Here is a 22,982-nt window from a genome sequence, read left to right as displayed (position 1 = left end):
CCGGTCAGGTCTTAGGGCAACTCTGCATTTACGATTTGCATGGCACATTTGTTTGGGCGAGTTCACCATGGAGGTAGGGCTCTGGTAGATAATAGTTTTATAAGGGATACACTGGTGGTGGGGAAGAACAGGCTTCAGGCAGGTCAGTTAGGAGGATCTGAGGTAACAGGGTCCCCAGCCAAAAGAGTGACGTAGAGGAAGAAGGAAGAGAGAGGGGTTAAAGGGAAGTTTAGAGTCTTGCTACTCAAAGCATGGGTCTCCCACCTGCACCTTCATATTTCCTGAGAGCCAAATAGAAATGCAGACTCTCAAGCCCCATCTCTGGCCTGCTGAATCAGTACATTTATTCTAGCAGATAATTCATATGCATATTAACCTTTGAGAATAACTGGTTTAGAGGACAGTATCAATCTGGCTCAGTTACTCATTGATGTTGCGAGGAAGATTCAAGGGGACTCCCAGATCTCAACCCTCTAGAAGGTAGCTAATAGTATGATAACATAATAAATAAACATGAATCCAAACAGTGACATGATACAGCAGAAAATACATGGTAAGTGTCACATTAGCCAAAGATGGGAGAGAAGCAAGAAGAACTACAATCCGGCAGTCTGTGGAACAAAAACCACATTCACTGAAAGACAGACAAGAAGAAAAGGCAGAGGGCTACGTATCAGATGAAGGAACAAGATAAAACCCCAGAAAAACAACTAAATGAAGTGGAGATATGCAACCTTCCAGAAAAAGAATTCAGAATCATGATAGTGAAGATGATCCAGGACCTTGGAAAAAGAATAGAGGCAAAGACTGAGAAGATACAAGAAATGTTTAACAAAGATCTGGACGAATTAAAGAACAAACAAACAGAGATGAACAATACAATAACTGAAATGAAAACTACAGTAGAAGGAATCAATAGCAGAATAACTGAGGTGGAAGAACGGATAAGTGACCTGGAAGACAGAATGGTGGAATTCAATGCTGTGAAACAGAATAAAGAAAAAAGAATGAAAAGAAATGAAGACAGCCTAAGAGACCTCTGGCTGTTAACGTAACAACATTCACATTATAGGGGGTCCCAGAAGGAGAAGAGAGAGAAAAAGGACCCAAGAAAGTATTTGAAGAGATTAGAGTTGAAAACTTCCCTAACATTGGAAAGGAAAGAGCCACCCAAGTCCAGGAAGCACAGACAGCCCCATACAGGATAAACCCAAGGAGAAACACGCTGAGACACATAGTAATCAAATTGGCAAAATTAAAGACAAAGACAAATTATTGAAAGCAGCAAGGCAAAAACAACAAATAACATACAAAGAGCTCCCATAAGATTAACAGCTGATTTCTCAGCAGAAACTCCACAAGCCAGAAGGGAGTGGCATGATATACTTAAAGTGATGAAAGGGAAGAAACTACAACCAAGATTACTCTACCCAGCAAGGGTCACATTCAGATTCGATGAAGAAATCAAAAGCGTTACAGACAAGCAAAAGCTAAGAGAAGTCAGCACCACCAAACCAGCTCTACAACAACTGCTAAAGGAACTTTTCAAAGTGGGAAACACAAGAGAAGAAAGGACCTACAAAAACAAACCCAAAACAATTAAGAAAATGGTAATAGGAACATACATATCTATAATTACCTGAAACGTGAATGGATTAAATGCTCCAACCAAAAGACACAGGCTTGCTGAATGGATACAAAAACAAGACCCATATATGTGGTGTCTAGAAGAGACCCACTTCAGACCTAGGGACACATATAGACTGAAAGTGAGGGGATGGAAAAGATAGTCCATGAAAATGGAAATCAAAAGAAAGCAATACTCATATCAGGTAAAAGAGACTTTAAAATAAAGAATGTTACAAGAGACAAGGAAGGACACTATGTAATGATCAAGGGATCAATCCAAGAAGAAGATATAACAATTATAAACATATATGCACCCAACATAGGAACACCTCAATACATAGGAAACTGCTAACAGCTATAAAAGAGGAAATTGACAGTAAAACAATAATAGTGGGGGACTTTAAGACCTCACTTACACCAATGCACAGATCATCCAAACAGAAAATTAATAAGGAAACAAAAGCTTTAAATGACACAATAGCCAGATAGATTTAATTGATATTTATAGGACATTCCATCCAAAAACAGCAGACTACACTTTCTTCTCAAGTGTACATGGAACATTCTCCAGGATAGATCACATCTTGGAGCACGAATCAAGCCTCAGTAAACTTAAGAAAATTGAAATCATATCAAGCATCTTTTCTTACCACAACACTGTGAGATTAGAAATGAATTACAGGGGGAAAAATGTAAAAAACACAAACACATGGAGGCTAAACAATACGTTACTAAATAACCAAGAGATCACTGAAGAAATCAGAGGAAAACAAACAATACGTAGAGACAAATGACAATGAAAACACGACGATCCAAAACCTATGGGATACATCAAAAGTGGTTCTAAGAGGGAAGTTTATAGCTATACAAGCCTACCTCAAGAAACAAGAAAAATCTCAAATAAGCAATCTAACCTTACACCAAAAGGAACTAGAGAAAGAAGAACAAACAAAACCCAAAGTTATCAGAAGGAAAGAAATCATAAAGATCAGAGCAGAAATACATGAAATAGAAACAAAGAAAACAAGAGCAAACATCAGTAAAACTAAAAGCTGGTTCTTTGAGAAGATAAAAAAAAAGTTGATAAACAATTAGCTAGACTCATCAAGAAAAAGAGGGAGAGGACTCAATTCAAAAAAATTAGAAATGAAAAAGGAGAAGTCTACAATGCTTTGTAGAAATACAAAGCATCCTAAGAGACTACTATAAGCAACTCTATGCCAATAAAATGGACAACCTGGAAGAAATGGACAAATTCTTAGAAAGGTAAAACCTTTCAAGACTGAACCAGGAAGAAACAGAAAATATGAACAGACCAATCACAAGTAATGAAATTGAAGCTGTGATTAAAAATCTTCCAACAAAAGTCCAGGACCAGATGGCTTCACAGGTGAATTCTATCAAATATTTAGAGAAGAGCTAACACCCATCCTTCCCAAACTCTGCCACAAAATTGCAGAGGAAGGAACGCTCCCAAACTTATTATATGAGGCCACCATCACCCTGATACCAAAACCAGACAAAGATGCTACAACAAAAGAAAATTACAGACCAGTATCACTGATGATTATACATGCAAAAATCCTCAACAAAATACCAGCAAACAGAATCCAACAACACATTAAAAGGATCACACACCATGATCAAGTGGGATTTATCCCAGAGATGCAAGGAGTCTTCAATATATGCAAATCAATCAATGTGATATACCAGATTAACAAACTGAAGAATAAAAACCATATGATCATCTCAATAGATGCAGAAAAAGCTTTTGACAAAATTCAACACCCATTTATGATAAAAACTCTCCAGAAAGTGGGCATGGAGGGAACCTACCTCAACATAATAAAGACCATATATGACAAACCCACAGCAAACATCATTCTCAATGGTGAAAAACTGAAAGCATTTCTTGTAAGATCAGGAACAAGACAAGGATGTCCACTCTCACCACTATTATTCAACGTAGTTTTGTAAGTCCTAGCCACGGCAATCATAGAAGAAAAACAAATAAAAAGAATACAAATTGGAAAAGAAGAAGTAAAACTGTCACCGTTTGCAGATGACCTGAAACTATACATAGAGAATCCTAAAGATGCCACCAGAAAACTACTAGAGCTAATCAATGAATTTGGTAAAGTTGCAGGATACAAAATTAATGCACAGAAATCTCTTGCATTCCTATACACTAATGATGAAAAATCTGAAAGAGAAATTAAGGGAAAACTCCCACTTACCATTGCAACAAAAAGAATAAAAGACCTAGGAATAAACCTACTAGGAGACAAAAGACCTGTATGCAGAAAACTATTAGACAATGATGAAAGAAATTAAAGATGATACCAACAGATGGAGAGAGATACCATGTTCTTGGATTGGAATAATCAATATTGTGAAAATGACTATACTACCGAAAGCAATCTACAGATTAAATGCAATCCCTATCAAATTACCAATGGCAATTTTTAGAGAACTAGAACAAAAGATCTTAAAATTTGTATGGAGACACAAAAGACCCTGAATAGCCAAAGCAGTCTTGAGGGAAAAAAACGCAGCTGGAGGAATCAGACTCCCTGACTTCAGACTGTACTACAAAGCTACAGTAATCAAGACAATATGGTACTGGCACAAAAACAGAAACATAGATCAATGGAACAAAATAGAAAGCCCAGAGGTAAACCCACGCACCTATGGTCAACTAATCTATGACAAAGGAGGCAAGGATATACAATGGAGAAAAGACAGTCTCTTCAATAAGTGGTGCTGGGAAAACTGGACAGCTACATGTAAAAGAATGAAATTAGAACACTCCCTAACACCATACACAAAAATAAATTCAAAATGGATTAGGGACCTAAATGTAAGACCGGACACTATAAAGCTCTCAGAGGAAAACACAGGAAGAACACTCTTTGACATAAATCACAGCAAAATCTTTTCTGATCCACCTCCTAGAGTAATGGAAATAAAAACAAAAATAAACAAATGGGACCTAATGAAACTTCAAAGCTTTTGCACAGCAAAGGAAAACATAAGCAAGACGAAAAGACAACCCTCAGAATGGGAGAAAATATTTGCAAAGGAATCAATAGACAAAGGATTAATCTCCAAAATATATAAACAGCTCATGCAGCTCAATATTAAAAAAACAAACAACCCTATCCAAAAATGGACAGAAGACCTAAATAGACATTTCTCCAAAGAAGACATACAGATGGGCAAGAAGCACATGAAAAGCTGCTCAACATCACTAATTATTAGAGAAATGCAAATCAAAACTACAATGAGGTATCACCTCACAACAGTTAGAATGGGCATCATCAGGAAATCTACAAACAACAAATGCTGGAGAGGGTATGGAGAAAAGGGAACCCTCTTGCACTGTTGGTGGGAATTTAAATTGATACAGCCACTATGGAGAACAGTATGGAGGTTCCTTAAAAAAGTAAAAATAGAATTACCATATGATCCAGCAATCCCACTACTGGGCATATACCAAGAGAAAACCATAATTCCAAAATACACATGCACTCCAATGTTCATTGCAGCACTATTTACAATAGCCAGGTCATGGAAGCAACCTAAATGCCCATCAACAGACGAATGGATAAAGAAGATGTGGTACATATATACAATGGAATAATGCTCAGCCATAAAAAGGAACAAAATTGGGTCATCATTGAGACGTGGATGGATCTAGAGGCTGTCATACACAGTGAAGTAAGTCAGAAAAACAAATATCGTATATTAACGCATATATGTGGAACCTAGAAAAATGGTACAGATGAACCGGTTTGCAGGGCAGAAATTGAGACACAGACGTAGAGAACAAACGAATGGACACTAAGTGGGGAAAGCGGCAGGGGGGTGGGGGTGGGGGTGGGATGAATTGGGAGATTGGGATTGACATGTATACACTGATGTGTATAAAATTGATGACTAATAAGAACCTGCTATATAAAAAAATAAAATAAAATTCAAACATTAAAAGGAAAAAGAAAATATAGTTGAGCATAAGTTAATGGAATAAATTAAAATCACCCAAATATCTCTCACCTAACTACTGTGAAACTCCAGAATGAATCTCTTCATATCAACTCTAGGACCCCTTCAAACTGTTCTTTCAGCTGCAACTAGAGTGATCTTCCCAAGAACATCTGATTAAGGAAACCTCACATTGCCACTCCCATGCCCCCTTTCACTCTTGGATAAAAATCCAAATCCTAAAACATGGTCTAGGAGACCCTACAAAGTCTGGCTCCTGTCACCTGCTCCAGCCTAGTTTCATACCACCCTCTTACTCTCTGTGGTTCTGGCCTCTTTCCAAGCTTTGGAACATGTTCCCATAACTTGTCCTTTGTCCTTGCTAATGACACAGCCTAAAATGCTCTAGACCTTCCCCTCCTCCTTCACATCCTAACTCAGGTGTCACTTCCTTAGGAAAGACTTCTGTGACCCCTAGCCTAGGTCCAGGCCCTCTAATTGGTGTGTTCATCCTTTGCAACCCACCCTTTTTAATTGCTCAATTTAGTTTGTAATTCTTCACTCATTTCATGATTATTTTATTAATGTCCGTCTCCTCTTTCAGTCTGCAAACTCTAGAAAAGAGAAAACATTTTGCTTTGCCTTATTCTACCCCCACCATTTAATAGTATTTGAAAACAGAACACCATCGAATATTTGTTGAACCTTTTCCAAATATCAGGCCCTAGGAGCTTTATATACACTGTCTATTCATTCAACAAATATTTACTGAGCACTTACTATGTGCTGGGAGAAACTGATAAACCAAAGGTTCTTGCACTCAAAAGGGTTAGGGTGAAAGAAATAGTTAATAGGTAATCAGTATTTTTGAGGAGTACATTAAATTAGCATTCTAAAATGTGGTCCGTGCTATGAGGGGAAAAAAAAGAAAAGTAAGAACAAGGTAAAGAGATAAGATGCACAGGGCTGGCTTGCAAGTTTGGCTACAGTAGGCTTCATGGAGAAGGGAAATTCTGAGCAAAGGCATGAAGGAGGGAAGAAAGTTGCTATATGAATATCAGAAGGAAGCATGTTCAGACCCTCTAAAATGACAATAGGCCCGACCTGTTCAAGGAAGAGCAAGTTGGCCAGGGCTGCTGGAGCCAAAACAGATGAGAGGAGAGGAGCAGGAGCTGGGGTGAGGAGTAACAGGGAACTATTCATGTAGAGCCTGGTAAGCACTCTAAAGGCCTTCCTTTCACTCCAAGTGAGGGATTCACTACAGGATTTTCAGCAATGATCTAACATGTTTTAAGAAGATTTCTCTGACTGCTCTATTTTTCAAAAGAGAAAAGGACTCTAAGGAAGCAAGAGTAGAAACCAGACACAGACCAGAGTAGAAAGCAGCAGAGAGCTTTGTGGAGCAAACCAAATACAGCAATGAGTAAAAAATGTTATAGACAATGGTCAAGTGGGATTTCTCCCAGGAATGCAGGGTTGGTTGAACATCTGAAAATCAACCAATGTAATAACCCACCGTAATAATAAAATAAAGAATAAAAACCATATTATCATTTTAATAGACACAGAAAAAGCGTCTGATAAAATCCATTACGCTTTCATGATAAAAATACTCAACAAACTAGGGATAGAGGATAACTTCCTCCACCTAATAAAGGGATCTACTTAAAACCAATAGTTAACATGATACTTAATGGAGAAAGATGATTGAATGCTTTCCTTCTATGAACAGGAACAAAATAAGGATGTCCATTTTCACCACCTCTGTTCAACATTGTACTGGAGGTTCTAACCAGGGCATTTAGGAAGGAGGGAACAAAGGAAGGAAGGAAGGAAAGAAGGAAGGAAGGAAGGAAGGAAGGAAGGGAGGGAGGAAGGAAAGGCATGCAGATTGGAAAAGAGGGAGTAAAACTATCTTATTTATAGACGGTTGGGTCTTGTATATAGAAAGTAAATGAATCCACTAAAGAACTATCAGAAATAATAAATTCTGCAATCAATATTCAAAGATCAATTATATTCCTGTAAACTAGCAATGAATAGCTCAAAAATGAGATTTAAAATGGCAATCTCACTTACAATGGCAGCAAAAGAATAAAATTCCTCGTAATAAATTTAATAAAAGAAACTCAAGCCTTTTACACTGAAAGCTAGAAAACTCTGTTTTTAAAAAATTAAAGAAAATCTAAATGAATATAAATCACCTAAATATCAGCAGTCACCTAACTACTGCTATAGCCCCAAAACTGATGCATCCATATTCACTCTAGGTCCCTTCAAACTGTTCTTCAGGGTACAACTAGAGGGATCTTCTCAAGAAGAACATGGATATGTCTTGAATTTGGAGATAACAGGATTTCTTGGCAACTTGCTATGGAGAAGTAACATAAGCTAACTTATTTCCCATAACAATTCCCATTTTATAGATGAAGGGACTATTCAAGGTAAATTAACCCACCTGAAGTAACATTAGAAAGCAGCAGAGCTGGAACTTCACCTCAACTCTGTCTGACCCCAACATCTGGCAATTACGCCAGCCACCCAGCAGAACCTGGAGCACTGGGCTCAGCGATCTTTCCCATTCATTGCTAGTTTACAGAAATACAATTGATTTTTGAATACTGATCTTTTACCATGGTCACATTGCAGAACATGTTTATTAGTTCTGATAGTTTTTTAGTGGATTCATTGAGACTTTCTATATACAAGATGAAACCATCTATAAATGAGACAGTTTCCAGAAAAAAAGAAGTAGGTAGCCCTAGAATTTAACCCTAGATCCTCTCTAGAATTGGCCATGGGATGTGGAGTTGTAGCAGCAGAAACAGAAAGTGGAGGGAAAAGGAGTTATTTAAATAACAGGCGGATAAAGCAGGAGGACCTTTAAAAGGGATAGAACACATTGCCTGCAGATCAGAGGCGCCCAGAATGCCATCTGGTACCGTCCCAGCCTCCTGCCTGGCTGGAGAGGGAATAGGAGGATGGGTAAAAGCAGGCAGGCAGACACACACACACACACACACACACACACACGGCCAATTACCAAGGAAAATGGATGACAAATGGATCTTGCTAATCACTATTTTTCAGAGACAGAGGAGAAAACAGAAATGGAAACTGAGATGGCCCCTACACAGTGAAAGAAAAGAAAAACTGTGGACATATGGTACAAACTTTGAACCAGATCCTGTGCCCAGCATGGAACTTGTCCATTTTATCCTGGGAAAAAAAGAAAAGAAAAAGTACCCCTCCCTCCAACTCTATCCAGATGCTGTCAAAGACATCCTGTGGGAATCATCATCAATCGTGGGAAGTTTTTACTAAAGAAATGGAAACCCAGACCTCAGACTGCTTTGGTTAGTAAAAACTCAGCAGAGAGTGTGACAGAGGGGTGGCTACTGCCTGAGCCAGCGAACCAGGAGCACAGCACTGCAGTCAAGGCTGGGAGGACCCCACCCACCTGACTTTTCGTAAGCAGAAACTATGCAAAGGGGAGCTGGTTTTGAAGCACTTCCAAATACATGGGCAATATCATCAAGACCAAGGACTCAGACAAAAGAATTTCAGTAATAGTAGAGGAATTTAACACCCCACTTATACCAATGGACCGATCATCCAAACAGAAAATAAATAAGGAAACACAAACTTTAAATGACACAATAGACCAAATGGACTTAATTGATATTTATAGGACATTCCATTGAAAAACAACAAAATACAATTTCTTCTCAAGTGCACATGGAACATTCTCCAGGACAAATCACATCTTGGGTCAAATCAAGCCTCAGTAAATTTAAGAGAATTGAAATGATATCAAGCATCTTTTCTGGCCATAATGCTATGAGACTAGATATCAATTACAGGGGAAAAAAAAGGCAAAAATTACAAACACATGGAGGCTAAACAGTATGCTACTGAACAACTAACAGATCACTGAAAAAATCAAAGAGGAAAGCAAAAAATACCTAGAAACAAATGACAATGAAAACATGATGACCCAAAACCTATGGGATGCAGCAAAAGCAGTTCAAAGAGGGAAGTCTATAGCAATACCATCCTACCTTAAGAAACAAGAAACATCTCAAATAAACAACCTAACCTTACACCTAAAGCAATCAGAGAAAGAATATGAAAAAAAAACCCCAATGTTCGCAGAAGGAAAGAAATCATAAAAATCAGATCAGAAATAAATGAAAAAGAAATGAAGGAAACAATAGCAAAAATCAATAAAACTAAAAGCTGGTTCTTTGAGAAGATAAGCAAAATTGATAAACCATTAGCCAGACTCATCAAGAAAAAAAGGAAGAAGACTCATATCAACAGAATTAGAAGCAAAAAAGGAAAAGACACTGCAGAAATACAAAGGATCATTTGAGACTACTACAAGCAACTACATGCCAATAAGATGGACAACCTGGAACAAATGGACAAATTCTTAGAAAAGTACAACCTTCCAAGACTAAACCAGGAAGAAACAGAAAATATGAACAGACCAATCACAAACACTGAAATTGAAACTGTGGTTAAAAATCTTCCAACAAACAAAAGCCCAGGGCCAGATGGTTTCACAGGAGAATTCTATCAAACATTTAGAGAAGAGCTAGTGCCTGTCCTTCACAAACTCTTCCAAAATGTAGCAGAGGGAGGAACGCTCCCGAAATCTTTCTACAAGGACACCATCACCCTGATACCAACACCAGACAAAGATGTCACAAAAAAAGAAAATTACAGGCCAATATCACTGATGAATATACATGCAAAAATCCTCAACAAAATACTAGCAAACAGAATCGAACAGAACATTAAAAGCATCATACACCATGATCAAGAGGGTTTATCCCAGGAATGCAAGGATTCTTCAATATACACAAATCAATCAATGTGATACACTATATTAACAAATTGAAGGATAAACACCATGTGATAATCTCAATAGATGCAGAGAAAGCTTTTGACAAAATTCAACACCGATTTATGATAAAAACTCTGCAGAAAGTGGGCATAGAGGGAATCTACCTCAACATAATAAAAGCCATGTATGATAAACCCACAGCCAACTGAGAATGATTTCTCAATGGTGAAAAACTGAAAGCATTTCTTCTAAGACCAGGAACAAGACAAGGGTGCCCAATTCACTACTATTATTCAACATAGTTTTGGAAGTTTAAGCCATGGCAAACAGAGAAGAAAAAGAAATCAAAGGAATCCAAACTGGAAAAGAAGAAGTAACACTGTCACTGTTTGCAGATGACATGATACTATACATAGAAAATCCTAAAGATGCCACCAGAAAACTACTAGAGCTAATCAATGAATTTGGTAAAGTAGCAGGATACAAAATTAATGCACAGAAATCTCTTGCATTCCTATAATAACAATGAAAACTCAGAAAGAGAAATTAAGGAAACACTCCCATTTACCATTGAAACAAAAAGGATAAAGTACCTAGGAATAAACCTACTTAAGGAGGAAAAAAACCTGTATGCAGAAAACTATAAGACACTGATGAAAGAAATCAAAGATGATAAAAACATATGGAATTCCTGTCTTGAATTGGAAGAATCAACGTTGTGAAAATGACTATACTACCCAAAGCAATCTACAGATTCAATGCAATCCCTATCAAACTACCAACGGCGAGAGAGATGTTGGTAACATGACGAAGGAGTAAGACGTGGACATCACCTTCCTCCCCACAAATGCATCAGAAATATATCTACATGCCGAACAGCTCCTACAGAACACCTACTGAACGCTGGCAGAAAACCTCAGACTTCCCAAAAGGCAAGAAACTCCCCCACGTACCTGGGTAGGGCAAAAGAAAAAAGAAAAACCAGAGACAAAAGAATAGGGACGGGACCTGCACCAGTGGGAGGGAGCTGTGAAGGAGGAAAGGTTTCCACACACTAGAAGCCCCGTCACTGGTGGAGACTGGGTGGGAGGGAGTTTCGGAGCCACAGAGGAGAACCCAGCAATAGGAGTGCAGAGGGCAAAGCAGAGAGATTCCCGCACAGAGGACACCTGACGACCAGCACTCACCAGCATGAGAGGCTTCTCTCCTCAACTGCCGGGGTGGGTGGGGGCTGGGAGCTGAGGCTCAGGGTTCGGAGGTCAGACCCCAGGGAGAGGACTGGGGTTGGCAGCTTGAACACAGCCTAAAGGGGGCTAAGCACCACAGCTAGCCTGGAGGGAGTCCAGGAAAAAGTCTGGAACTGCCTAATTGGCAAGAGACCATTGTTTCAGGGTGTGCGAGGAGAGGGGATTCAGAACACTGCCTAAACCAGCTTCAGAGATGGGCACGAGCTGCGGCTATCAGCTCAGACACCAGAGATGGGCATGAGATGCTAAGGCTGTTGCTGCAGCCACCGTAAAGCCTCTGTACAAGCACAGGTCACTATCCACACCTCCCCTGCCGGGAGCCTGTGCAGCCCGCCACTGCCAGGGTCCCGTGATCCAGGGACAACTTCCCCCGGAGAATACATGGTGCCTCAGGCTGGTGAAACATCATGCTTGCCTCTGCAGCCGCAGGCTCGCCCCACATTCCATACCCCTCCCTCCCACCGACCTGAGGGAGCCAGATCCCCTAATCAGCTGCTACTTTAACCCCGTCCTGTCTGAGCAAAAAAAAAGACGCCCTCAGGTGACCTACAAGCAGACGCTTGGCCAAATCCAAAGCTGAACCCCAGGAACTGTGTGAGCAAAGAAAAGAAAGGGAAATTTCACCCAGCAGCTTAAGGAGCAGCGGATTAAATCTCCACAATCAACTTGATGTACCATGCATCTCTGGAATACATGAATAGAAAATGAATCATCCCAAAATTGAGGCGGTAGACTTTGTGTGATTTTGCTGTACAGCTCTGCTTTTACCATTTGTCCGAGGGTTCTGTCGGTCTTTTTTTTTTTTTTAGTATAGTTTTTAGCCCTTGTTATCATTGGTGGATTTGTTTTTTGCTTCGGTTGCTCTCTTCTTTCTTTCTTTCTTTTTAAATTACTCTTTAATTTTTTTATTTTTAATAATAACTTTATTTTATTTATTTTTTCTTTCTTTCTTTCTTTCTCCCTTTTCTTCTGAGCCGTGTGGTTGACAGGGTCTTCGTGCTCCAGCCAGGTGTCAGGCCTGTGTCTCTGAGGTGGGAGAGCTCAGTTGAGGACATTGGTCCACCAGAGACCTCCAGGCTCCACGTAATATCAAATGGCGAAAGCTCTCCCAGAGATCTCCATCTCAACGCTAAGACCCAGCTCCACTCAATGACCAGCAAGCTACAGTGTGGGACACCCTATGCCAAATAAAAAGCAAGACAGGAACACAACCCCACACATTAGCAGAGAGACGGCCTAAAATCATAATAAGGTCACAGACACCCCAAAACACACCACTGGATGCAGTCCTGCCCACCAGAAAGACAAGATGCAGCCTCATCCACCAGACATAGGCACCAGTCCCCTCCACCAGGAAACCTACCAAACCCACTAAACCAACCTTAGCCCCTGGAGGCAGAAACCAGAAACAACGGGAACTACGAACCTGCAGCCTGCAAAAAGGAGAGCCCAAACACAGTAAGTCAAGCAAAAGAGAAGACAGAGAAATACACAGCAGATGAAGGAGCAAGGTAAAAACCCACCAGACCAAACAAATGAAGAGGAAATAGGCAGTCTACCTGAAAAAAATTCGGAGTAATCATAGTAAAGATGATCCAAAATTTTGGAAATAATGGAGAAATGGAGAAAATACAAGAAATGTTTAACAAAGACCTAGAAGAACTAAAGAGCAAACAAACAATCATGAACAACACAGGAAATGAAATAAAAAATTATCTAGAAGGAATCAATAGCAGAATGACTAAGGCAGAAGAATGGATAAGTGACCTGGAAGATAAAATAGGGGAAATAACTATCTCAGAGCAGAATAAAGAAAAAAGAATGAAAAGAATTGAGGATAGTCTCAGAGACCTCTGGGACAACAATAAATGCACCAAAAAAATCGAATTATAGGGGTCCCAGAAGAAGAAGAGAAAAAGAAAGGGACAGGACTGAGAAAATATTGGAAGAGATTATAGTTGAAAACTTCCCTAACATGGGAAAGGAAATAATCAAGTCCAGTAACCACAGAGAGTCCCATAGAGGATATATCCAAAGAGAAACACACCCAAACACATATTAATCAAACTATCAAAAATTAAATACAAAGAAAAAATATTAAAAGCAGCAAGGGAAAAACAACAAATAACATACAAGAGAATCCCATAGGGTTAACAGCTGATTTTTCAGCAGAAAACTCTGCAAGCCAGAAGGGAGTGCCAGGACATATTTAAAGTGAAGAAAGAGAAAAACCTACAACTAAGATTACTCGACCCAGCAAGGATCTCATTCAGATTCAATGGAGAAATTAAAACTTTTACAGACAAGCAAAAGCTAAGAGAATTCAGCGCCACCAAACCAGCTTTAGAACAAAAGCTAAAGGAACTTCTCTAGGCAGGAAACACAAGCGAAGGAAAAGACCTGCGATAATAAACCCAAGACAATTAAGAAAATGGTAATAGGAACATAAATATCAATAACTACCTTAAATGAAAATGGATTAAATGCTCCAACCAAAAGACACAGGCTTGCTGAATGGATACAAAAACAAGATCCATATATGTGGTGTCTAGAAGAGACCCACTTCAGTCCCAGGGACACATACAGACTGAAAGTGAGGGGATGGAAAAAGATATTCCATGCAAATGAAAATCAAAAGAAAGCTGGAGTAACAATTCTCATATCAAACAAAATACACTTTAAAATAAAGACTATTAAAAGAGACAAAGAAGGACACTACATAATGATCAAGGGATCAGTCCAAGAAGAAGATATAACAATTGTAAATATTTATGCACCCAACATAGGAGCACCTCAATACATAAGGCAAATGCTTACAGCCATAAGAGGGGAAATGGACAGTAACACAATCACAGTAGGGGACTTCAACACCCCACTTTCACCAATGGACAGATCATCCAAAATGAAAATAAATAAGGGAACACAAGCTTTAAATAATACATTAAACAAGATGGACTTAATTGATATTGATAGGACATTCCATCCAAAAACAACACAATACACTTTCTTCTCAAGTGCTCATGGAAGATTCTGCAGGATAGATCATATCTTGTGTCACAAATGAAGCCTTGGTAAATTTAAGAAAACTGAAATCGTATCAACTATCTTTTCTGACCACAGCACTATGAGACTAGATATAAATTACAGGAAAATAACTGTAAAAACTACAAACACATGGAGGCTACACAGTACACTATTAAATACCCAAGAGATCACTGTAGAAATCAAAAAGGGAATCAAAAAATACCTAGAAACAAAGGACAATGAAAACACGATGACCCAAAACCTATGGGATGCAGCAAAAGCAGTTCTAAGAGGGAAGTTTATAGCAATAAAATCCTGCCTCAAAAAATAAGAAACACCTCAAATAAACAACCTAACCTCACACCTAAAGCAATTAATGAAAGAAGAACAACCCCCCCACCGCCCGGCAAAGTTAGCAGAAGGAAAGAAATCATAAAGAACAGACCAGAAATAAATGAAAAAGAAATGAAGGAAACAATAGCAGAGATCAATAAAACTAAAAGCTGGCTGTTTGAGAAGATAAACAAAATTGATAAACCGTTAGCAAGACTCTTCAGGAAAAAAAGGGAGAAGACTCAAATCAATAAAATTAGAAATGAAAAAGGAGAAGGAACAACAGACACTGCAGTAATACAAAGGATTATGAGAGATTACTACAAGCACCTAGATGCCAATAAAATAGACACCCTGGAAGAAATGGACAAATTCTTAGAAATGCACAACCTTCCAAGACTGAACAAGGAGGAAATAGAAAATATTAACAGACCAATCATAAGCACTGAAATTGAGACTGTGATTAAAAATCTTCCAACAAACTGACGCCCAGGACCAGATGGCTTCACAGGCGAATTCTATCAAACATTTAGAGAAGAGCTAATGCCTATCCTTCTCAAACTCTTCCAAAATATAACCAAGGGAGGAACACTCAGAAACTCATTCTATAAGGCCACCATCACCCTGATACCAAAACCAGACAAAGATGTCACAAAGAAAGAAAACTACAGGCCAATATCACTGATGAACACAGATGCAAAAATCCTCAACAAAATACTAGGAAACAGAATCCAACAGCACATTAAAAGGATCATACACCATGATCAAGTGGGGTTTATCCCAGCAATGCAAGGTTTCTTCAGTATACACAAATCAATCAATGTGATAAACCATTTAACAAATTGAAGGAGAAAAAACATATGATCATCTCAGTAGATGCAGAAAAGCTTTCAACAAAATTCAAAACCAATTTAAGATAAAAACCCTCCAGAAAGTAGGCATAGAGGAAACTTTCCTCAACATAATAAAAGCCATATATGACAAACTCACAGCCAACATCATTCTCAATGGTGAAAATCTGAAACCATTTCCTCTAAGATCAGGAACAAAACAAGGTTGTCCATTCTCACCACTATTATTCAACATACTTTTGGAAGTTTTAGCCAGAGCAATCAGAGAAGAAAAAGAAATAAAAGGAATCCAAATCAGAAAAGAAGAAGTAAAGCTGTCACTGTTTGCAGATGACATGACACTATATAGAGAGAATCCTAAAGATGCTACCAGAAAACTACTAAGGCTAATCAATAAATCTGGTAAAGTAGCAGGATACAAAATTCATGCACAGAAATCTTTTGCATTCCTATACACTAATGATGAAAAATCTGAAACAGAAATTAAGGAAACACTCCCATTTACCATTGCAATAAAAAGAATAAAATACCTAGGAATAAACCTACCTAAGGAGACAAAAGACCTGTATGCAGAAAGCTATAAGACACTGATGAAAGAAATTAAATATGATACAAACAGATGGAGAGATATACCATATTCTTGGATCGGAAGAAGCAACACTGTGAAAATGAGTATACTCTCCAAAGCAATCTACAGATCTATGCAATCCCTATTAAACTACCATGATATTTTTCACAGAACGAGAACAAAAAATCTCACAATTTGTATGGAAACACAAAAGATCCCGAATAGCCAAAGCAATCTTGAGAAAGAAAAACGGATCTGGAGGAATCAGGCTCCCTGACTTCACACTATACTACAAAGCTACAGGTATCAAGACAGTATGGTACTGGTAGAAAAACAGAAATATAAATCAATGGAACAGGATGAAACCCCAGCGACAAACCCACGCACATATGGTCACCTTATTTTTGATAAAGGAGGCCAGAATATACAATGGAGAAAAGAAAGCCTCTTCATTAAGTGGTGCTGGGAAAACTGGACAGCTACATGTAAAAGAATGAAATTAGAACACTCCCTAACACCATACAAAAAATAAACTCAAAATGGATTAAAGACCTAAATGTAAGGCCAGACACTATCAAACTCTTAGAGGAAAACATAGGCAGAACACTCTATGACATAAATCACAGCAAGATCCTTTTTAACCCAGCTCCTAGAGAAATGGAAATAAAAACAAAAATAAACAAATGGGACCTAATGAAACTTCAAAGCTTTTGCACAGCAAAGGAAACCATAAACAAGACCAAAAGGCAGCCCTCAGGATCGGAGAAGATATTTGCAAATGAAGCAACTGACAAAGGATTAATCCCCAAAATTTATAAGCAGCTCATGCAGCTCAATAACAAAAAAACAAACAACCCAATCCAAAAATGGGCAGAAGACCTAAACGGACATTTCTCCAAAGAAGATACACAGACTGCCAACAAACACATGAAAGAATGCTCAACATCATTAATCATTAGAGAAATGCAAATCAAAACTACAATGAGATATCATCTCACACCAGTCAGAATGGCCATCATCAAAAAATCTAGAAACAATAAATGCTGGAGAGGGTGTGGAGAAAAGGGAACACTCTTGCCCTGCTGGTGGGAATGTGAATTGGTACAGCCACTATGGAGAACAGTATGGAGGTTCCTTAAAAAACTACAAATAGAACTACCATATGACCCAGCAATCCCACTCCTGGGCATATACCCTGAGAAAACCATAATTCAAAAAGAGTCATGTACCAAAATGTTACTGCAGCTCTATTTACAATATCCAGGAGATGGAAGCAACCTAAGTGTCCATCATCGGATGAATGGATAAAGAAGATGTGGCACATATATACAATGGAATATTACTCAGCCATAAAAAGAAACGAAATTGAGTTATTTGTAGTGAGGTGGATGGACCTAGAGACTGTCATACAGAGTGAAGTAAGTCAGAAAGAGAAAGACAAATACCGTATGCTAACACATATATATGGAATCTAAGGGAAAAAATGTCATGAAAAACCTAGGCATAAGACGGGAATAAAGACACAGACCTACTAGGGAATGGACTTGAGGATATGGAGAGGGGGAAGGGTAAGCTGTGACAAAGTGAGAGAGTGGCATGGATATATATATACACTACCAAACGTAAAAGAGATAGCTAGTGGGAAGCAGCCGCATAGCACAGGGAGATCAGCTCGGTGCTTTGTGACCACCTAGAGGGGTGGGATAGGGAGGGTGGGAGGGAGACGCAAGAGGGAAGAGATATGGGAACATACGTATATGTATAACTGATTCACTTTGTTATAAAGCAGAAACTAACACACCATTGTAAAGCAATTATACTCCAATAAAGATGTAAAAAAATAAAATAATTTAAGCAATTTTAAAAAAAAGGATCATACACCATGATCAAATGGGATTTATCCCTGCGATGCAAGGATTCTTCGATATCCACAAATTAATCAGTATGATATACCACATTAACAAAGTGAAGAATAAAAACCATGTGATCATCTCAATAGATGCAGAAAAAGCTTCTGACAAAATTCAACACCCATTCACGATAAAAAGTCTCCAGAAAGTGGGCATAGAGGGAACTTACCTCAACATAATAAAGGACATATATGGCAAACCCACAGCTAACATCGTTCTCAATGGTGAAGAGCTGAAAGCATTCCCTCTAAGATCAGGAACTAGACAAGGATGTCCACTCTCGCCACTTTTATTCAATGTAGTTTTGGAAGTCCTAACCACAGCAATCAGAGAAGAAAAAGAAAAGGAATCCAAATTGGAAAAGAAGAAGTAAAACTGTCACTCTTTGCAGATGACATGAACTATACATAGAAAATCCTAAAGATGCTATCAGAAAACTACTAGAGTTCATCAATGAATTCGGTAAAGTTGCAGGATAGAAAATTAATACAGGACTTCCCTGGTGGTGCAGTGGTTGAGAATCCACCTGCCAATGCAGGGAACACGAGTCCGATCCCTGGTCCGGGAAAATCCCACATGCCATGGAGCAACTAAGCCCGTGGGCCACAACTACTGAGCCTGCACTCTAGAGCCTGCGAGCCACAACTACTGAGCCCTCATGCCACAATTACTGAAGCCCACACGCCTAGAGCCCATGCTCCACAACAAGAGAAGCCATCGCAATGAGAAGCATGTGCACTGCAACGAAGAGTAGCCCCCAATCGCCGCAACTAGAGAAAGCCCATGTGCAGCAACAAAGACCCAATAATAAATAAATTAAATAAATAAATTTATTTTAAAAAAAGAAAGAAAATTAATGCACAGAAATCTGTTGCATTTCTATACACTAACGACAAAAGATCCATAAAGAGAAATTTAGGAAACAATCCCATTTACCATTACATCAAAAAGAATAAAACACCTAGGAATAAACCTACCTAAGGAGACAAGAGACCTGCCTGTACTCTGAAAACAATAAGACACTAATGAAAGAAATCGAAGATGACACAAACACATGGAGAGATACACCATGTTCTTGCATTGGAAGAATCAATATTGTCAAAATGACTATACTACCCAAGGCAATCTATAGATTCAATGCAATCCCTATCAAATTACCAATGGCATTTTTCACAGAACTAGAACAAAAATTTTTTTAATTTGTATGGAGATACAAAAGACCCCCAATAGCCAAAGCAATCCTGAGAAAGAAAAATGGAGCTGGAGGAATCAGGCTCCCTGACTTCAGACTATACTACAAAGTTACAGTCATCAAAACAGTATGGTACTGGCACAAAAAACAGAAATATAGCTCAATGGAACGGGATAGAAAGCCCAGAAATAAACCCATGCACCTATGGTCAACTAATCTTTGACCAAGGAGGCAAGAATATACAATGGAGAGAAGACAGCCTCTTCAATAAGTGATGCTGGGAACACTGGACAGCTACATGTAAAAGAATGAAATTAGAACATTCTCTAATACCATACACAAAAATAAACTCAAAATGGACCAAAGACCTAAATGTAAGGCTGGACACTATAAAACTCTTAGAGGAAAACATAGGCAGAACACTCTTTGACATAACTCACAGCAATACCTTTTTGGATCCACCTCCTAATGAAAATAAAAACAAAAATAAACAAATGGGATCTAATTAAATGTAAAAGCTTCTGCACGGCAAAGGAAACCATAAACAAAATGAAAAGACAACCCACAGAATGGGAGAAAATACTTGCAAATGATGCAACCGACAGGGATTAATCTCCAAAATATACAAACAGCATATGCTGCTCTGTATCCAAAAAACAAACAACCCAACAAAAAAGATGGGCAGAAGATCTAAATGGACATTTCTCCAAAGAAGACATATGGATGGCCAAAAAGCACATGGAAAGATGCCCAACATCGCTAATTATTAGAGAAATGCAAATCAAAACTGCAATGATGTATTACCTCACACCAGTCAGGATGGCCATCCTCAAAAAGTCTACAAACAATAAATGCTGGAGAGGGTGTGGAGAAAAGGGAACCCTCCTACATGTTAGTGGGAATGTAAATTGATATAGCCACTATGGAGAACAGTATGGGGGTTCCTTAAAAAACTAAAAATAGAACTACCAAATGATCCTAATCCCACTACTTGGCATATATAAGGAGGAAACCATAATTCCAAAAGATACATGCACCCCAATGTTCACTGCAGCACTATTTACAACAGCCAAGATACAGAAGCAAACTAACTGTCCATCGACAGAGGAATAGATCAAGAAGATGTGGTACATACCTACAATGGAATATTACTCAGCCATAAAAAAGAAGGAAATAATGCCATTTGCAGCAACATGGATGGACCTAGTGATTATCATGCTAAGTGAAGTCAGACAAAGACAAATATATGATATCACTTATATCACTTTGATATCACTTATCAAAAAATGATACAAATGAACTTATTTACAAAACAGAAACAGACTTACAGATATCGAAAACAAACTCATGGCTATCAAAAGGGAAATGCGGGGGGGGGGGGAATGGTAAGCTAGGAGCTTGGGATGAACATATACACACCACTACATATAAGACAGATAACCAATGAGGACCTACTGTACAGCACAGGGAAGTCTACTCAATATTCTGTGATAACCTATATGAGAAAAGAATCTGAAAAAGAATGAATATATGTGTATGTCTAATTGAATCACTTTGCTGTACACCTGAAACTAATACAACATTGTAAATCAACTATACTCCAATATAATACATATATAGGTTTTTTTTTTTTTTTCGGTATGCGGGCCTCTCACTGTTGTGGCCTCTCCCGTTGTGGAGTACAGGCTCCGGATGCGCAGGCTCAGCGGTCATGGCTCACGGGCCCAGCCGCTCCACGGCATGTGGGATCTTCCCGGACCAGGGCACGAACCCGTGTCCCCTGCATCGGCAGGCAGACTCTCAACCACTGTGCCACCAGGGAAGCCCGATATATATAGTTTTAAAATTGCAAAAAGGGACTTCCCTGGTGGCGCAGTGGTTAAGAATCTGCCTGCCGATGAAGGGGACACGGGTTTGAGCCCCGGTCTGGGAAGATCCCACACGCTGCGGAGCAACCAAGCCCATGCGCCACAAGTACTGAAGCCCACGCTCCTAGAGCCTGTGTTCCACAAGAGAAGCCACCTCAATGAGAAGCCCGCGCACTGCAACGAAGACTCAACGCAGCCAAAAATAATTTATTTAAAAACATAATAATAAAATAAAATTGCAAAAAAAAAGCACCAAATAGCAAGGTGCCCAGCTCACCTTTCATCCTCCTTGGAAAGTTAGCCAAATACATAAGTAAACAAACTAGCCAAGAGGCAAGACCTTCAGAAGAAAACTTGCCAAGCTCTCTGAAGATGCCAGTGACTAAGATCTAAAGACCTCCACTCTCAGAGAAGAAGGCACCAGAGGCAATCAAAACTGCATTTTGGGGGTCACTCTCTGGGAGGTCCAGCTCTGTCCTGCAGCGCTAATGCCCTCCCCCCCTTCCACCCCCAGCCAGGAGTTAGCAATTTTCTAAATGAGGGTGTCAACTCCATCACTCTTCGCTGGTGGCCAGAGGGAGCCAGAAAATCCCAGGGCCCAGCTGAGGGGTTGCAGGTAATGTGGTTCTGACTCGATCATCCACCAGAAGCTTCCCGAACAATTCCCACGTGCCAGGCAGGGAGACAGTGATGCACAGAGACAGAGTTCCTGCCCCCATGGGGCTGCACTCTGTGGTTGGCGGTATAGAAGGGGGCAGACAGACCAGCGATAAGGAACCAAACCAGTGAACAGGACACTTTCACTTCCTGGGAGTTCTATGAAGAAAATAAAATGGCAATGGGCCACAGAGGGCCAAGACGACGGTGGGCTCATTTAGGCCCCTGTGAAGAGGAGACACGTGGGATGAAACTTAGGTGATGAGCGGAGCCCGGATGTGATGGCGGGGAAAGGAGGGTTCAGGCAGAGAGGCAGCAGGTGCAAAGGCTGGGTGCAAACCATCGGCCCTTCAGGGAAGAGAAAGGCCAGGGACAGGCAGGGGCGCTATCACACAGGGCCAGTGGCATGTGAACCCTGGGGCCAGCCGTGTAAGCGAAGAATTCGCCTTGGACATTCCAACTGCAGCAGGTGAACCCCAGCCCGCAGAGGGGAGGGGCGGCAAGTATTTTGAAGCTGTATCTCCCAGGGGGTTCTGCCCCAGCTCCACTGACACACCTGTGACAAAGCAGACCCGGGGAAACTCACAGCTCCTCAAAGCCAGTGCACAGGAACAGGGCCCCTGAAGACAGCTCAGCCCTTACTGGTGACCCTGAGAAAGTTAAGTCACCTCTCTGGGCTATTTTTCTCAATCATAAAGTGATGACGAAAACAGCTGCTACTTTATAGGTTTGTTTGAGACTTAAATGAGACCGTCGATGACAAGCATTTGGGACGGCCTGGCCCTCTCCTGCTTACTCGGTCAGCTGTTTTATTATTGTTGCTGTTGTCATTACCACCATCACTGAATAAAGAACACAGCAGACATT

At 39.6% G+C, this 22,982-nt stretch overlaps 1 protein-coding gene across 1 annotated transcript in view; it reads right to left on the bottom strand.

Annotated features, from left to right (window-relative positions):
* Positions 1–22,177, bottom strand: part of LOC307049501 (cytosolic carboxypeptidase 4-like) — a gene marked incomplete at both ends in the record, with an annotated part of 92,970 nt that extends 70,793 nt beyond the window's left edge. Inside the window, one exon of the mRNA XM_079699072.1 lies at positions 22,017–22,177. Within this exon, the coding sequence (XP_079555198.1) occupies positions 22,017–22,177 (161 nt within the window). The remainder of the gene's footprint in view (positions 1–22,016) is intronic.
* Positions 22,178–22,982: the final 805 nt, after the last annotated feature.

This window comes from Hyperoodon ampullatus (assembly GCF_949752795.1).
Source record: "Hyperoodon ampullatus genome assembly, chromosome: 3".
Taxonomy (NCBI): Eukaryota; Metazoa; Chordata; class Mammalia; order Artiodactyla; family Ziphiidae; genus Hyperoodon; species Hyperoodon ampullatus.
The sequence above is the reverse complement of the archived record's forward strand: the minus strand, read 5'-3'. Positions and strand labels throughout refer to the sequence as shown.